This window comes from Nipponia nippon, unplaced genomic scaffold, assembly GCF_047370975.1.
Source record: "Nipponia nippon isolate SJK-2023a ecotype South Korea unplaced genomic scaffold, ASM4737097v1 scaffold_11, whole genome shotgun sequence".
NCBI classification, from domain to species: Eukaryota; Metazoa; Chordata; class Aves; order Pelecaniformes; family Threskiornithidae; genus Nipponia; species Nipponia nippon.
Window position 1 is genome coordinate 24,770,815 of NW_028262302.1, and position 13,073 is coordinate 24,783,887.

Below are 13,073 nucleotides of genomic sequence, written 5' to 3' on the forward strand. Positions count from 1 at the left end.
ACTCATAAGAAATGATGAATTTGAAGCTGTACTCCCAGTATCTGCTAGGAAGAACTCTCCCTCTCCATGTATATCTTTCTTAGCCATCCAGGGGTTTCCCCAAGAAGAGATTCGAGTACTCAATGTACCTCATCTACAAATTCCTACCCTATTACACCTATACTGCTATCCATCCCCTGCATGTGAGGATACCAGAAAGCTTCTCCATCAGCCTGCACGCCTACGCCCAAAGCAGCAGCTGGAATTGACAAAACTGACAAATGCAGTACTACCAACAGGATCTTAACTGCATTAAGATGAGCAGACAACTTTGACCAAAAAAGTCTGGTTAAACTTAAGAGACCTTAAGAGGTCTCTTTGTCTCTTGTATCTGCTTATCAAAAATTAGGAGCAGAAATGCATAGAGGCAGAATGAGTTTATGCTGGCAACAGACTATTCAATTGGTCGGTTTACTACACAGTACGGTTTTGGCTTTATTATAGTGTTTCTCTTTTCCCATTAACAAGGTTTTGAGTGCAACACCGGTGCTTATTAGTTTTTCCAGTGTCCGACCTGTTTGTCATTCAGGCCCCTTCCTTCTTACCAATGAATGCATTTAATACAGGCCCATTTTATATTAAAATCATTTATATTTCCACTTAAGTGTTTCGCCTTCTAAGTAAGGGCACTTCAATTCCTTTGGCCTTGGAGAGTCATACTACCAAACTACTTCACTCAGTTTAGGCCCCTTTTGTATTCACAATCTTTCAAATTTCTATTTTGTATTTCTTCTTGTAGGAGAGGACATCTCAACTCCTTTGGCCTTTCTTGATAGTACAGCTATGATCAGCTGGAGAAAATACCAAGGAGAGTAACTATCCACATTCTTCTTGAATTGTCGTGGTCAAAAGGGGGCATTTAAGGCCATAGCCTTACAGGGCTGAATGATGACACCAACTCTAGTGCTTGTTATTGTTTACAGAAAATACTCAGGCTTAAGATTCTCAGTCTGTTTGCTTTTTCTGCAGTACTGTTGCCTAGCAATCATTTCCCCATTCTGTACCTGTTCTCAGTACTGAGCTTCACGTTTATTTCCACACCCACTTCTTCCACATCACCTCTCCAATTCATAACGGTCATTTTGAATTCTATTCCTGTCCTTGTACAGCTTCAGGTCATCTGCAGAATTAATAAACGAACATTTTATTTCTTCATTCAAATAGCCAATGATACCAGATCTGCTGGAGACAGACTACAATAAAAGGCTTAGCACCAAGTTCATTTCCCGCATCTGTGGGATCAAACCATGATAAACATTGCTGAAATTGCACACCAGAAAACAGAGCAAGCAAACTGTGAAAAATAATTTATTATACTAATTTTAAACAGTCAGTAACCTTAATTCTATGTTCAGAGATAAATGATTCCAAACATCTCAAACAGGCAAATGTTTTGTGAGCTGTTCTTTTAACAGTCTCAGCTAAAAACATTGTTGCAGATCAACATGAGTTCCAAGCGATAACTCACACTGTACAAACTAAATACAACAAGCAACCATCTTCTCTTCCCATCTCAAACAGGGCACAGCAACTTTGTCTCCCACAAGAAGCATTCACCAGGTGAATAAAGGCCCAGGTGCTGTACCGTGAGACAGCTAAGGTATACCAGTCACTACCAGTATTCCAGTGTCACCTGTAGTTCTGGTCCCAGACACTTCTTGTTGTATGTTCAAAGGCATCCAAAACAAGCACTTCGTGTTACCTCTGACATTTTACATTTTGTCATTAAAATTAACATTAGTGCCTCTCCAACTGGATCCTCTAACATCTTCTTTTCCTCTTGGGGAGAGATACTTCTGAAAGGAAATAGAGATTTTTCTGACAAGCTTTTCAATCTATCCTCCCTCATGGGAATGATTAAAGTAGAATTAATTCTGCCCAGCAAAGGAAATGAATTAGATGAGCTCTTGAGATCCCCTCCCAATCCCTCTCCCCATGGTTTTAAATATGAAAAAAATCTTTCTAGATTCTACAGCACACTATCATTCAAAATATCAATTAAAATTCCATTGATGAACAAAATACTGTGCTTCAACACTTACTCAATCTTGAGAGCTTTCTGCTCCTCATGAACACCTTTAAGATTTCATTGTGAATTTGACAAACGGAACACTCACAAAATCAAGCTCAAAATACCTGAAGAGATTGCTTATGGATATTTTTAACGCTTCAGAATTTGCTGGCAAATTCTGAGAAATGGCGAATGTTCCTGATTGAGAAAGAAACTTTTTGTCCACAATAATTTGAAGGAAAAGTAAGTAAATAAAGTACAATATTAAATGCACCATTGTGCCTTCGGTCTGACCATTTAAAATTGAATGAATTCACATTGTCTACAACTAAGGTGACTGGAGAATGCAATCTCATTTCAGTACTACAAGATGCTTGTTTGCTTTTAAAAAGAGCAAATATAAATGTGCTACCTCACTACAAATGTATTTTAATAGGTATTGCGCTCCCTTGTATGAAATACCCTTCTATTACATACAATTTTGGATAGTAAATTAACTCCGAAAGATATACTCCTCACACTCATCTATGACATTAAAGCTTTCCAGAAGTTGTACTTAACCCTTTGCTGCCCCTCTAAGCAACCTAATTAAATCCTACTCTTTCAGTTTAAGAACCAGTACCTCTGGTCTATCAAGTCTGCCTTCCACTACGTAAGCAAGACCCATCAGTTTTAGACGAGCTAGAACTGCCAGTGGAAATCATGCCTTTAGCTGGCCAGCTCCTCTCCCAGGAACGCTACCCACGTTTGAGACATGGCGGCAAAGCAGTACCTCAAGATAAAGAGGATGTAATTTTCTTTGTAGAGTGTCTGTTCCATGGTGCTTGTATTCTCCACAAGCAATACCGAGAACAGACCCTGAAGCTTCTGAGTTGCAGACCAGTTCAAGATCATCTAACATCTCAATTTGTACTCTATGCATTTGATGCTTCCATAGAGTAACTCCACCACCAGCTTTAAGAAACCTCCTTTACCATTGGTTCCAAATAAAAATTACATTATTTCCAGTAACGTGAGCGATAGCAAAGTCATCCACTCTTCTGCTGCAGTTCCCAGAATCCTAGCCCAACTATGTCAGACAACTTCTAATATAGCAGAGGACACTATTACTGTACATATATACTGGAACTTAATCCTTGAAGCATTGCCCAGCTGAAAGTAAGGCTATAGGGGAAACTTCTATGTCCCCTCACTTCCACAAAGGTGAAGGCAGCAAGGGCTATTCTGACCTCGAGCACACGTTACCTAAGTTCCCAGAGCTACTAGTAAGTGGGAGAAAGACCGAAAAAATCACTTTTCCCTATACACTGGAGCGCTTCAAGCCAGATTTGTATTACAGAAAAGTAAGTCTCCTTTAAACTGGACCAATTTTAACTCTGAACACTATAATGAAATCTATCTAGAAAAAACATGACTCACAGGATTTTGCCACCACATATGTGCTCGTAACAAAGTCTCAGAGCAAAGCTTCAATTTTCATGCAACAATTTACAGGCTAAAAACTGACCTAGCTTTTGCAAGGCAGCAACACATGGTCCAAAATTATCAGCTTTAGTTTCAGAAAAATACAGCACAGCAGAAAAACAAGTCACCGGTTTGTTAGAATTTCAATCACTGTACCTTCTTCATCTGAGTTATCTTCTTCTGTGATTATAGGCATCCCAATATGCTGAGTAACAGTTTCCTTTGTCACTTGCGTTTCACCTGCAGAGAGATTTTGTTAGGAAAAACTGTTAGCTTTTTTTTTTTTTTTTGCTTCTGCATCTCAGGTCCAGCAGTTAAAAGATCGTTCACTTGCTGCTCTCTTGACTTTCTAGTCAAAGGCTGTGGAGAAACATCTGCGTTTCACAGTACCTTCATATGGCTCACTAAAGAAACCTTCAATAACAAGTAATTAACACTACAAGTTTAAAGCATACTGATCACCAACTCAGTCCAGAGAAAATTCCAAATGCCCTTATTCCTCTCCAACACTTCATCTACTGTTTTAAGGTGAAGCAAAGGCAACATTGCCTAATGGCCACCTCTGAAGAAGGTGGACTTTTCTCAGCAACTTTTTTCCTAGCAGAAGCTAAATAAGTCAGAAAACAGAGTTTGGAACTTTGAAATGAAATCCCTGTCTTCAAAATAAAGTTCATTCAAAACTATTTTGCTGTTCAGTTTCATTTAACCTTTAATAAATAAGCAAATGAAAAACTTAAATGGCAGCGCAACTTCTATCAGTTTAAAAGTTGGATATCAGAAAGACAATTTCCTTCAGAGAAGTAATTTCCCATGTTTTCAGAACTGGGAGACAAAGAGATCTGAAGGAAGTCTTGGAAGACAAAAAAAAAAAAAAAAAGATGCACAAGCAGGCATGTGCAAATACCTAGAAAGTAAAACTGCATCAATCCAGATGACGTGAATGCTATGATAGTACAACAGCTGACTAAATCAATCACTGGTCAGTTCAGATATGCCGAAGATCAGCAACACCAGATAGGATCTCTCCAACAGAGACCTGAAATAGACAGCTGATCTCCCTCTCCTTCCTCACCTCCTCTTTTGATCTAACAACGTACCATCACACCAGGTCTTACACTTATCTCACATCAAAATGAGTCAGTCCTCAAGTTCTGAGACTTGATCTCTTTCAGAATATATTAACATACATGATGACACCATACAACAAGAATCCATATAAATGGCTAATCCCTTAAGTTCTTGGTCTCAGCATCATACTTTCAACAAACTTCACAAATAAAAGAAATGAAAAAGATTAACTTAGCAGCTTTGGATCAGGTAAGTCTATTTTTTTGAAAAAAAAAAAAAAAAAAAAAAAATCTGGTCTGAGGCAAAAAGGGGTTCCCAGTCCAATTTTCTTACTTTTAAAAACGTTCAGCATATCCTCTCTTACTGCGTTACATTCTGTTTGTACTTATTCTCTCCATAGGCATTTTCGCTCTGCAGGCAGCCATTCTTGTCACCCACAAAATTCTATCCTCTCCACAGCATTCAAGGGAAGATTTATTATTCCGTAATATTTCTTGTTAAAAGTTTGAAGTCTTTTTCTGACTACATTAAGCAAGGGCCTTCACTGAGCACATAGAGACATCCCAGTGCTTCTTATATCAGTATAGATAAACCAGAATGATATCAAGTACAAGCAGTTAAAAGTATTCCCTTCCAGGGTGCATTTCAAAGTACGACAAAAGGTCCCAAAGACTGGACATAAGTACTCTGTACCTGTTTTAAAAAAGTTTGCTCCTTAAAATTGTTTTTATTGTTACCAAAATTATAATGCTCAGGAGAAATAAAATAGAATTATGGAACAGAACTACAAAAAGCAAGTCACAGGTATATAAAAAACCCTCCTGTCAAGAAGAGAAAAGTTAAGTCTAGCTATAAACTAAACAAACCTAGAACTGTTATAATGTAATAATTGCAATATTGAGATTAAGGAAACAATTTGGTAAGAGTTTTGAAACTACATCAGTTGTTGACAAAAGATTTGAATTCACATGGAAGTACTAAAAATTTCAGTAACAAAAGAACAAAATAAAAAATGAGTATCAGATGGAAGGAGAATGACTGATATGATAGTGCAGGTACTAGTCGTACAAAGCAATCATCATTGTTAAGACATCATTTTCTCTTCAGAAATATTAAAGGATATTCCTTCAAATGCTCAGGAACAGAACAGGAATAGGCAAGGTTTACTTTGGATTTCATGAAGATAGTATGAACTACCAAAATTATCAGATAGGCTGATTTTCATCAAAAAGATAGCTTCAAAAGTAGAAGCTATCTGTCAGAAGAAGAAACAGACACATATCAATCTCTAGTATGTTTGTTATAAGGCAATAGGAAAAATTAAGACACTGCCACACAGGACATACTTTTCCAAGGTCATGCCATTCCAAAGAAAAAGTAGCAAGACTATATACGAGACTTCAGATTAACAATAAACTGCATGCGCTCGTGTTGTCTTGCTACCTGACCAGAGTGTGGGAATCAGACAGAAAGGTTCAATTACAATAGGGGTATCACAAAACATTTCTTTAATCTTCTACCTCCACTGAACAACAGTAAAATTTAACCCAGCTGCCTCATCTAGCAAAGCAACGGATAAACTTTTGCAGTCTCTCCAGGTTCACGAATGCAATGGACAAATACCTCTGGTTTCCAAAGAATCTTTCCTCCTTCCTGGCTGTGGTCTCCTACTGTTTTTTTTACTTTGGTTTGGAGATTTCTCGTAATTCGATCCTGATTCAGAAGATTCTAATTTTACTTGACGATGTCGTCTGGATTTGGAAGCCTAGAACCCAAACAGACATACGAATGATACAAAAAAGCTAAACTTCTACAGCCAAATATTAGTGTGTGTCACCCAGTACTTTACAAGTCAGCAAGGACCAAAGCATCAACTTCCACATCAGGGTGGAGAAGGGAGGGGAGGGAGGATTCCTACTAGTTACTGTTCTTCAGTTTTAACAGGACAACGCCCTTCCATGATTTAACGGGTGTATCACTTAAAATTCAGGTAATGAAACATTAATTTATTTTCAAACCATTCTCTGTTGGCATCAACCTACGCTGCTGCATGCGAGCAAAAGGAACACTTCCAAAAACTGCTGCACCGTAAAGCCTCCTTACTGTCATGTTTTGCTTAGGTGCCTAGAAAACAGCATCACTGCATATTCACAAGTCTGGACTGTTGTACATTCCAGAGCTCCGTTTCATTTAATAACACATTTTTCAATAAGAGATTTTAATAGACAAGGAAAGTTGTGATGTTTCTCATAGGCCTACTATAAAAAAGGCATATCAACAATATTTTAAAAGTAGCAGTTATTGAAACAATGTTTCCAAAAACTTGCAACTGACTTTAAACACCCAAATTCCATTTTTGCAAGCATCTTCAGAGATTCCAATATCTAAGCTTCAAGGAATTTGAGCAATTAAACTTGCAAGTATTTTTACTCCATCTACTTAAAATTCCATCTGCTTAAACAGAGCGTAGACCTTAAAAGATACCTTGTAAATTAAAATCTCCCAAGCATAGACCATATCTGCACTGTTTGCATAAATCTAACAAGAATAATAAGAGCTTCGAGTTACCCCAATGTGTTATGCAAACCAGAACACTCAAAGGTTGAACTACAGAGCGCAATTTTAACTCATTCCTTTCTGACCCCGCATTTACATTAAACTGGTACTAAAAACTGTTCTTTAAAAATAAATACATCCCTATGATCAAATTTTATACCTACCTCAACAACTGCAGAGTAAGACTTGTATTTGATTCTAGCCAATGCATTTGCTCTTTCAGAACCCTGCAAAGAAACATAGAGATCAGTCAGAAAAAGTTTTCATATTCTACTACAGCAGTATTGAAATGAAAAATCGCATTGGACAATCACTTGAACAGTTTCTCACTACAGCTGTAGTTCTATAATTATAATTAGTTCTATATAATTGAAATGACGCCAAACTGTTACTTAAAGAAAAAAAACCTTCAAATTTCATTAAAAAGGCAGACCATAATTTTGGTTGCCTTCACTATTACAAAGCCCAGGAGGAGAAAATCAAAGCTGAAACTTCACATTTTACTCAAATTCAAAGTTGAAATAAGCAGGTAAGTACAACGTGAGATAATTTTGTAGCACAAAAAATGGATATTGCATTTAGTTGAAACTCTAAAGGGAACCATAAAGGAGTTTGGCCAAGAAGATACAGCTCTTTCCCCTCCTTACCTGAAACAGACTTTTTATGACGAGCATCCAAGAGCTATCACAGCAGCGAATGCTCACAGCTTAACAGAAAACAATGCGATTTAAAAAGAAAACCAAACCAAACAAAAAACCCAACCCAGTCAGCCCCACTAGCTATTCCTGGAACTTACTTTGACACTATTAGGCCTTGACATACACTGCTTAGCCTGTGATCTGAAGTCAAGAAACTAATGGATTTGGCCTGTGCAACATAGCAAACTCGTTCATTTTTCTTACCTCTGATTCTACAAAAGTCCCTTCTTCCTTTTCGTTTGGTATTTCATCAGTTTCTTTAGCATTTAGGAATAATTTCTGGGGAAAAAAACAACAAAAAACCAAAATAATTTTTTAAAACATCTGTCATATACAAGGCAGCTAAAATCCAAGAATTGTGAAAAACAAAACAAGAATATGCCCATTTTCTTCACTGATTTTACACTATGGCCTTTCCTTGATCCAAGAATAAGCGTTACAGAGGTATTTCATATGGTCATTCTAATACTGCCCATAGGTCACATCCTCCAGGGCCTACCTCTCAGCAATTATTTATGGTATCATAGAGGCAGCACCACATACAAGTCCATGTCCTTCTCCCCATACCATGACTCTGCCTAGGGTTTTACTCATTCCATGTCTTCAGTGTTACAGTTCCTTCAACTTAAGTCTGAGCTTTACGAAGTATGCACAGAGGTAATTACACTAAGACAGTAGTTTTTCACATATTCATACAATCTGTTAAGTTGCCACATCACAATGGTTGATATTACCTACCATTCTGTTCTGCTGCCATTCCTGATGTTCCAAGGTTATGTCTTTAAGAGTAACTACAAATTCATCTTTTATCAAGCTCAGGGCCTTGTCTGGCTGAGATTTGTCAGCTGAAATGACACACTTCATTTTCTGATAGTGGTCATGAATATTCATCAGTTCCTAAAATAAAAGAGAGACTCTTTCTCAGGAAAAAAAAGATTCCAGCAGTAAAGCAATATTAGTCCTCAATGAACAAAACCAGGGTTATACAAACCATTCTAAGGAGACCATTGAACTAACAGGAGTATTAGAATGGGATTCTGTTTGTATCGGTGCAGTTTTAGGGAGTCTAGCAATGCTGCTACCTAGCACTGTCCCACCAGGCCATCAAATAAGGAAAAGAAGAAAGAGTATCTTTCATTAAACTAAGAAGGAAGTCTCAGTGATACTCAGGATCAGTGTTCATAGAGGTTTCATTCTGATCTGGTCGTCTATTTTCATCTCTTTGGAAGAAGAATTTTAATTCCTCCCTTTGAGGAAGGTCTTCTCACCCTGCCTGTTCACAGATCACTGATTTTTGTACCACGGCAGTCAGCCTTACTGATGACACGTATTTGCTAGTAGCAACTGGAAAAACCTGTAAACAAAGATCTACTACTGAGTCATAATGAGCAATATAAGAACCTACACTTGGCTTGAACTACGCCATTTTTTATAAACTGTATTATATATTAAACAAAACCAAGTTTTAAAAGGAGAAATAAAGGCTAGAGAAGACTACAAACTTGCAGATGAGCAAATTTATATTACTGCAACTATCAAGCCTCCAGCTGCAACCTGCAGACGTATCAAAACAAACATGCTTCCCCCCACCCGCCATTTTCCATTCTTCTCTGCCTAAGTGACAGCTGACCATTTATACCCTTCCCCTTTTACACCTTACTGAGGCAAAACCACAAAACATTAGAGCACATTTCAGTATTGAAAAAGGTACCACAATTCTTCCAAAATAAATGCTGTGTTTCTGAGCGTTCAATAAAATTGCTGGCACAGACTATTACCCTAGTTTGCCTTCCACAAGAAGACTTACAAAGGACAAGACTGTGCTAATTAGAGAAGTTACAGCTCTTGGACAACAGAAGAAGAAAAACAAAACAAAACAAAGAGAACCCCCAGTGATTAATCTGTAGTTTAAAAGTTCCTGTACCTCCAATACGTCATTAGTGATGAGGCTGTTTACTCTGTTAGTTGGGTCCTTAAATTCCTCTTTAAATTCGTTTTCCTGAATCTTCTTCTTAGTTCTGTAGTTTAGCTAAAGCAAGAGACAAAGCTTTGTAACCGAAACAGCAAACTTAAAATGGCACTTCCTCTTGAAAATTCTTACTGCATATCCAACCACCAAGAGATGCTGAAAGGCATAAAACCACCTCATCAACAACAGCACGCAGCTTTACTGTCAAGCGCTCAGTCAGCACGTTTCAAAAATTATTCCCTAATCAAGAATTTAATCCAGCATCCAGACTCAAGAGTTTTGACATTTCCACAAATGATAAGACATCTCGAATCTAATAAGGACATTAGATACTGAAAAAAATATTTTCAGGTGAGAAACATGCTACATTCAAACATCCTCCAAGCTTTACGTCACATACCTAGCTACATAAAGCAAGACATACTACATTTCAACACGGCATCAAAGCCAAACTAAACACGAGCGCTGTTGAACTGTCAACCACTGAAAGCTGAAGATATTTTATTAAAAATAGTAAAGTCATTCATGTAATAACTCACTAGTTTTGGCATTGCTGTGAAATGGAATGCTCTGGCAAGTCGCAGCGTCCTAAAGATGTATGCTGCATCATAATGCTGGGAGTCTATCAGATCCTGCTGAAATCTCTGGATTTCAGGCCAATCCTTCAGTGCAATTCTGATCTGCAACAAAACAGTTGTATAGTGTCATACCGACCTGCATATTTGAACAAACAGAAATGAATTCAGCTGACTACTGCGATCATGTTATGCTATGCACGACACTTACATGTCTAGGGCGTAACATGTCACATGACCACAGAACTACAGAAAGGATCCTACTATGACATTTGTTACTACTATCAAAATTTTATGCAGATAAGCTTATTCTACTGCTGTGTTAAATATTCTCACTGCAGGTGCTTTCTTTGACAGTGACATGGAACACAAGCCCTATTTGACATTTGAAAAAGTTAACTCCTCACATTCCAAGATGCCTGAAACAATACACACTTAGGAGACTCTCGCTCAGTAGATGATTAGGAAATAATACTCGTACCATGATTTGCTGCCAGTGAAATGCTCATAAAAGTATCCCTATCTTCTTGTTTTCCTTCCTCTCCCATGTGCTCTGCCCACTTCATTTTCTCTCTACCTAGTTAGCTTCTCTGATAATTCCTGGACTCTCTAACAGTTGCTATATAGCAGTGGTTTTAAAATTCCTTACATTCCTCTCCATAAAAGGTAATGCCTTCTTTGAAGTTAAGATATGAGATGTAATGACATCATTGTAGAATACTTAAACTTCAGTTTCATATTTAAAGAATTTGGACTCTATTGTGCATATGCACACAACACACAGTTTCCAAGTAAACCACTTCTCCTTGCACTGAGTTTCCAACTCCTTTATATACTGGTCTCCTGTCCTAGAAGCAGCAAGGAGACACGTCATTCAGGCATTCCCCCTTTCAACCTATTTATGAATTCCACTTCTAGTTAACAGGAACTGGAAATAATTCAGCCAGTCTTCATTCTGTTGAAATTCTAAGGAATAAGTGGGGCTGTAATGGAGTTCTCCACAGACCTGATGAGCACGTCCTCTGTTCCAATTTTGAAAGTTCCTCCTCTTCATTTTTGAACAGAGAAGACCTTCCCATCTGGCAAACAAGATTTCTAAGATCACAGCTACAATTTAGGAGGCATACGCAATATTTTAGTCACCACCATGTTAAGTTCTCAAACCCAAAGGTGTCTGAAAGGCTACCATTTCCAAAGGGACGGTCTGGTTCTAAACGTTTTAAGAAAGTGAGAGAAAATGCCCTACCCATTTATGATGGCAAAGTAGACAGTTACATCATATATCTTACTTCTAGTATCTCCTGAGAATAAAACCTCAAGAGCAGTTACCTTTTGTTTTGGCTGGCAAAGCTGTATATTATAGAGCCCATACAAAAGGTACAGAGCACCAACTCGGATCTGGAAAGCGTACGGGGGCAAGAAGTACTGCTGTGCCAGTTCTAAAGTCTTCTTTGTGAGCTTATTCCTCTCCAACGCTCTTATTCTACCACTGAAGTAAACAAAAAGGAAGCATGTTAAAGCAAGTAACTATGAAAGCGCAGGCTTTAGAAAATCCGTAACGCAGAAACAAGTTTTAGGTATTCTAAAACATGTTACCATAGGGCTCAAGTTGTGAGAAGTCTTCAAAGATGGCTAGATCTTATGCTCACACACAACACTGCATGTAACTCCTTGTATTAAATCAGATGTGAAGAGAAAAATTAAATACCCTACAGTCGTAGTTTTAGTCTCATATCACGAGCATCGCATCAAACTCCCTGAAGCATCAGTGTTCAAACCACATGCATCGCTAATGTACAAAATAAATTGAACTAATAACCGTTTTCCAGTATTACACAGGAACGGATGCTTCGTTACCGTTTACCTACACACCAGCCAGGCAAACCCTTCCCAAAAGCTACGCCCGAAGGGAAACACGGCTCACCAACTCCCCCCCAAGCCCCCCCGCACTACCAAGGGCGAGCTCGGCAGCGGGGAGCTGTGGCCTTCGGCAGGGGGAGGGCTGACTCCCTGGGGCGAGGCAGGCGAGGCTCAGCCGCCGAGCACGGCGCAGAGAGGCGCCAAAGGGCGGCCGGACCCGGTGCCGTTCGAGCCGGTGCCGCCGAGGGCGGCCGGCAGCGGGCAGGCCGCTGGGGAGGCGGCCCGGGGGCGGGTGGGCCGGCGGGGGCCCCTCACTCACTAGAAGATGGTGTGGAAGCGGCGCTGCCGCCACAGCTCGGCGAAGCGCTCGAACCGGACGGTGTCGGCCTCCTGGAAGGCGCCCAGCAGCTCCTCGCAGTCCGCCTGCAGCCCCGGCACAGCGCTCATCCCGCCGCCGCTCCGCTCCCTGCCCCGTCCGCATGCGCAGCCTCCCCGCGGCGCCTGCGCGGCTCCCCCGCCCATGCGCACTCCCTGCCGCCGCCCGGCGCAGCGGGGGCTTCTCCGTGAGGGAGAGGGGCCGCCCTGCCCGGGCACGGACCCGGCGCCGGCACCGGCACCGGGCGAGGCCGCGGCGCTGGCGGGAGCTGGCCCCGTCCGCGGCTGTCCTTCCTGCCCGCAGGCGCGGAGGCCAGCGCACCCCTCCGCCAGCCCCGGGGGAGGAGGGGGCTTGGGCGGGAAGGAGCGGCCGCCGTACCACAGCCCCGGGGAGCCTGAGGGTGCCGGCGGGGCTCCGGCGTTCCCCGCCCCTGTCCCCGCAGAAGCTCCCCCAGCGA

The 13,073-nt window shown here is 40.3% G+C and overlaps 1 protein-coding gene across 3 annotated transcripts; it reads right to left on the reverse strand.

The window, feature by feature from the left end:
- Positions 1-1,331: 1,331 nt before the first annotated feature.
- On the reverse strand, positions 1,332-12,710 carry SNAPC1 (small nuclear RNA activating complex polypeptide 1). Of its 3 annotated transcripts, XM_087747029.1 has the most exons (11): positions 12,560-12,698; positions 11,710-11,869; positions 11,387-11,459; positions 10,345-10,485; positions 9,761-9,865; positions 8,575-8,733; positions 8,041-8,115; positions 7,303-7,365; positions 6,206-6,347; positions 3,671-3,754; positions 1,332-1,835 (listed from the first exon to the last, which is right to left on the reverse strand). In XM_087747029.1, the coding sequence occupies exons 2-11, from the start codon at positions 11,748-11,750 to the stop codon at positions 1,801-1,803; spliced, it is 918 nt and encodes a 305-aa protein (XP_087603155.1). In that variant the 5' UTR covers positions 11,751-11,869; positions 12,560-12,698; the 3' UTR covers positions 1,332-1,800. The 3 variants fall into 3 exon arrangements, with proteins under 3 accessions (XP_087603155.1, XP_087603154.1, XP_087603156.1); XM_087747028.1 differs by lacking the exon at positions 11,387-11,459 and having other exon boundaries at positions 12,560-12,710; XM_087747030.1 differs by lacking the exons at positions 1,332-1,835; positions 11,387-11,459 and adding an exon at positions 1,948-2,248 and having other exon boundaries at positions 12,560-12,710.
- Positions 12,711-13,073: the final 363 nt, after the last annotated feature.

Coding starts and splice junctions, on each gene's coding strand:
- SNAPC1 (XM_087747030.1), bottom strand. CDS start 12,687: ATGAGCGCTGTGCCGGGGCTGCAGGCGGACTGCGAGGAGCTGCTGGGC. Junction 7,366..8,040: donor GGACTTTTGTAGAATCAGAG/GTAAGAAAAATG, acceptor GTTTCTTTGCAG/GGTTCTGAAAGAGCAAATGC. Junction 3,755..6,205: donor AGATTCTTTGGAAACCAGAG/GTATTTGTCCAT, acceptor ATCTCTCTGCAG/GTGAAACGCAAGTGACAAAG.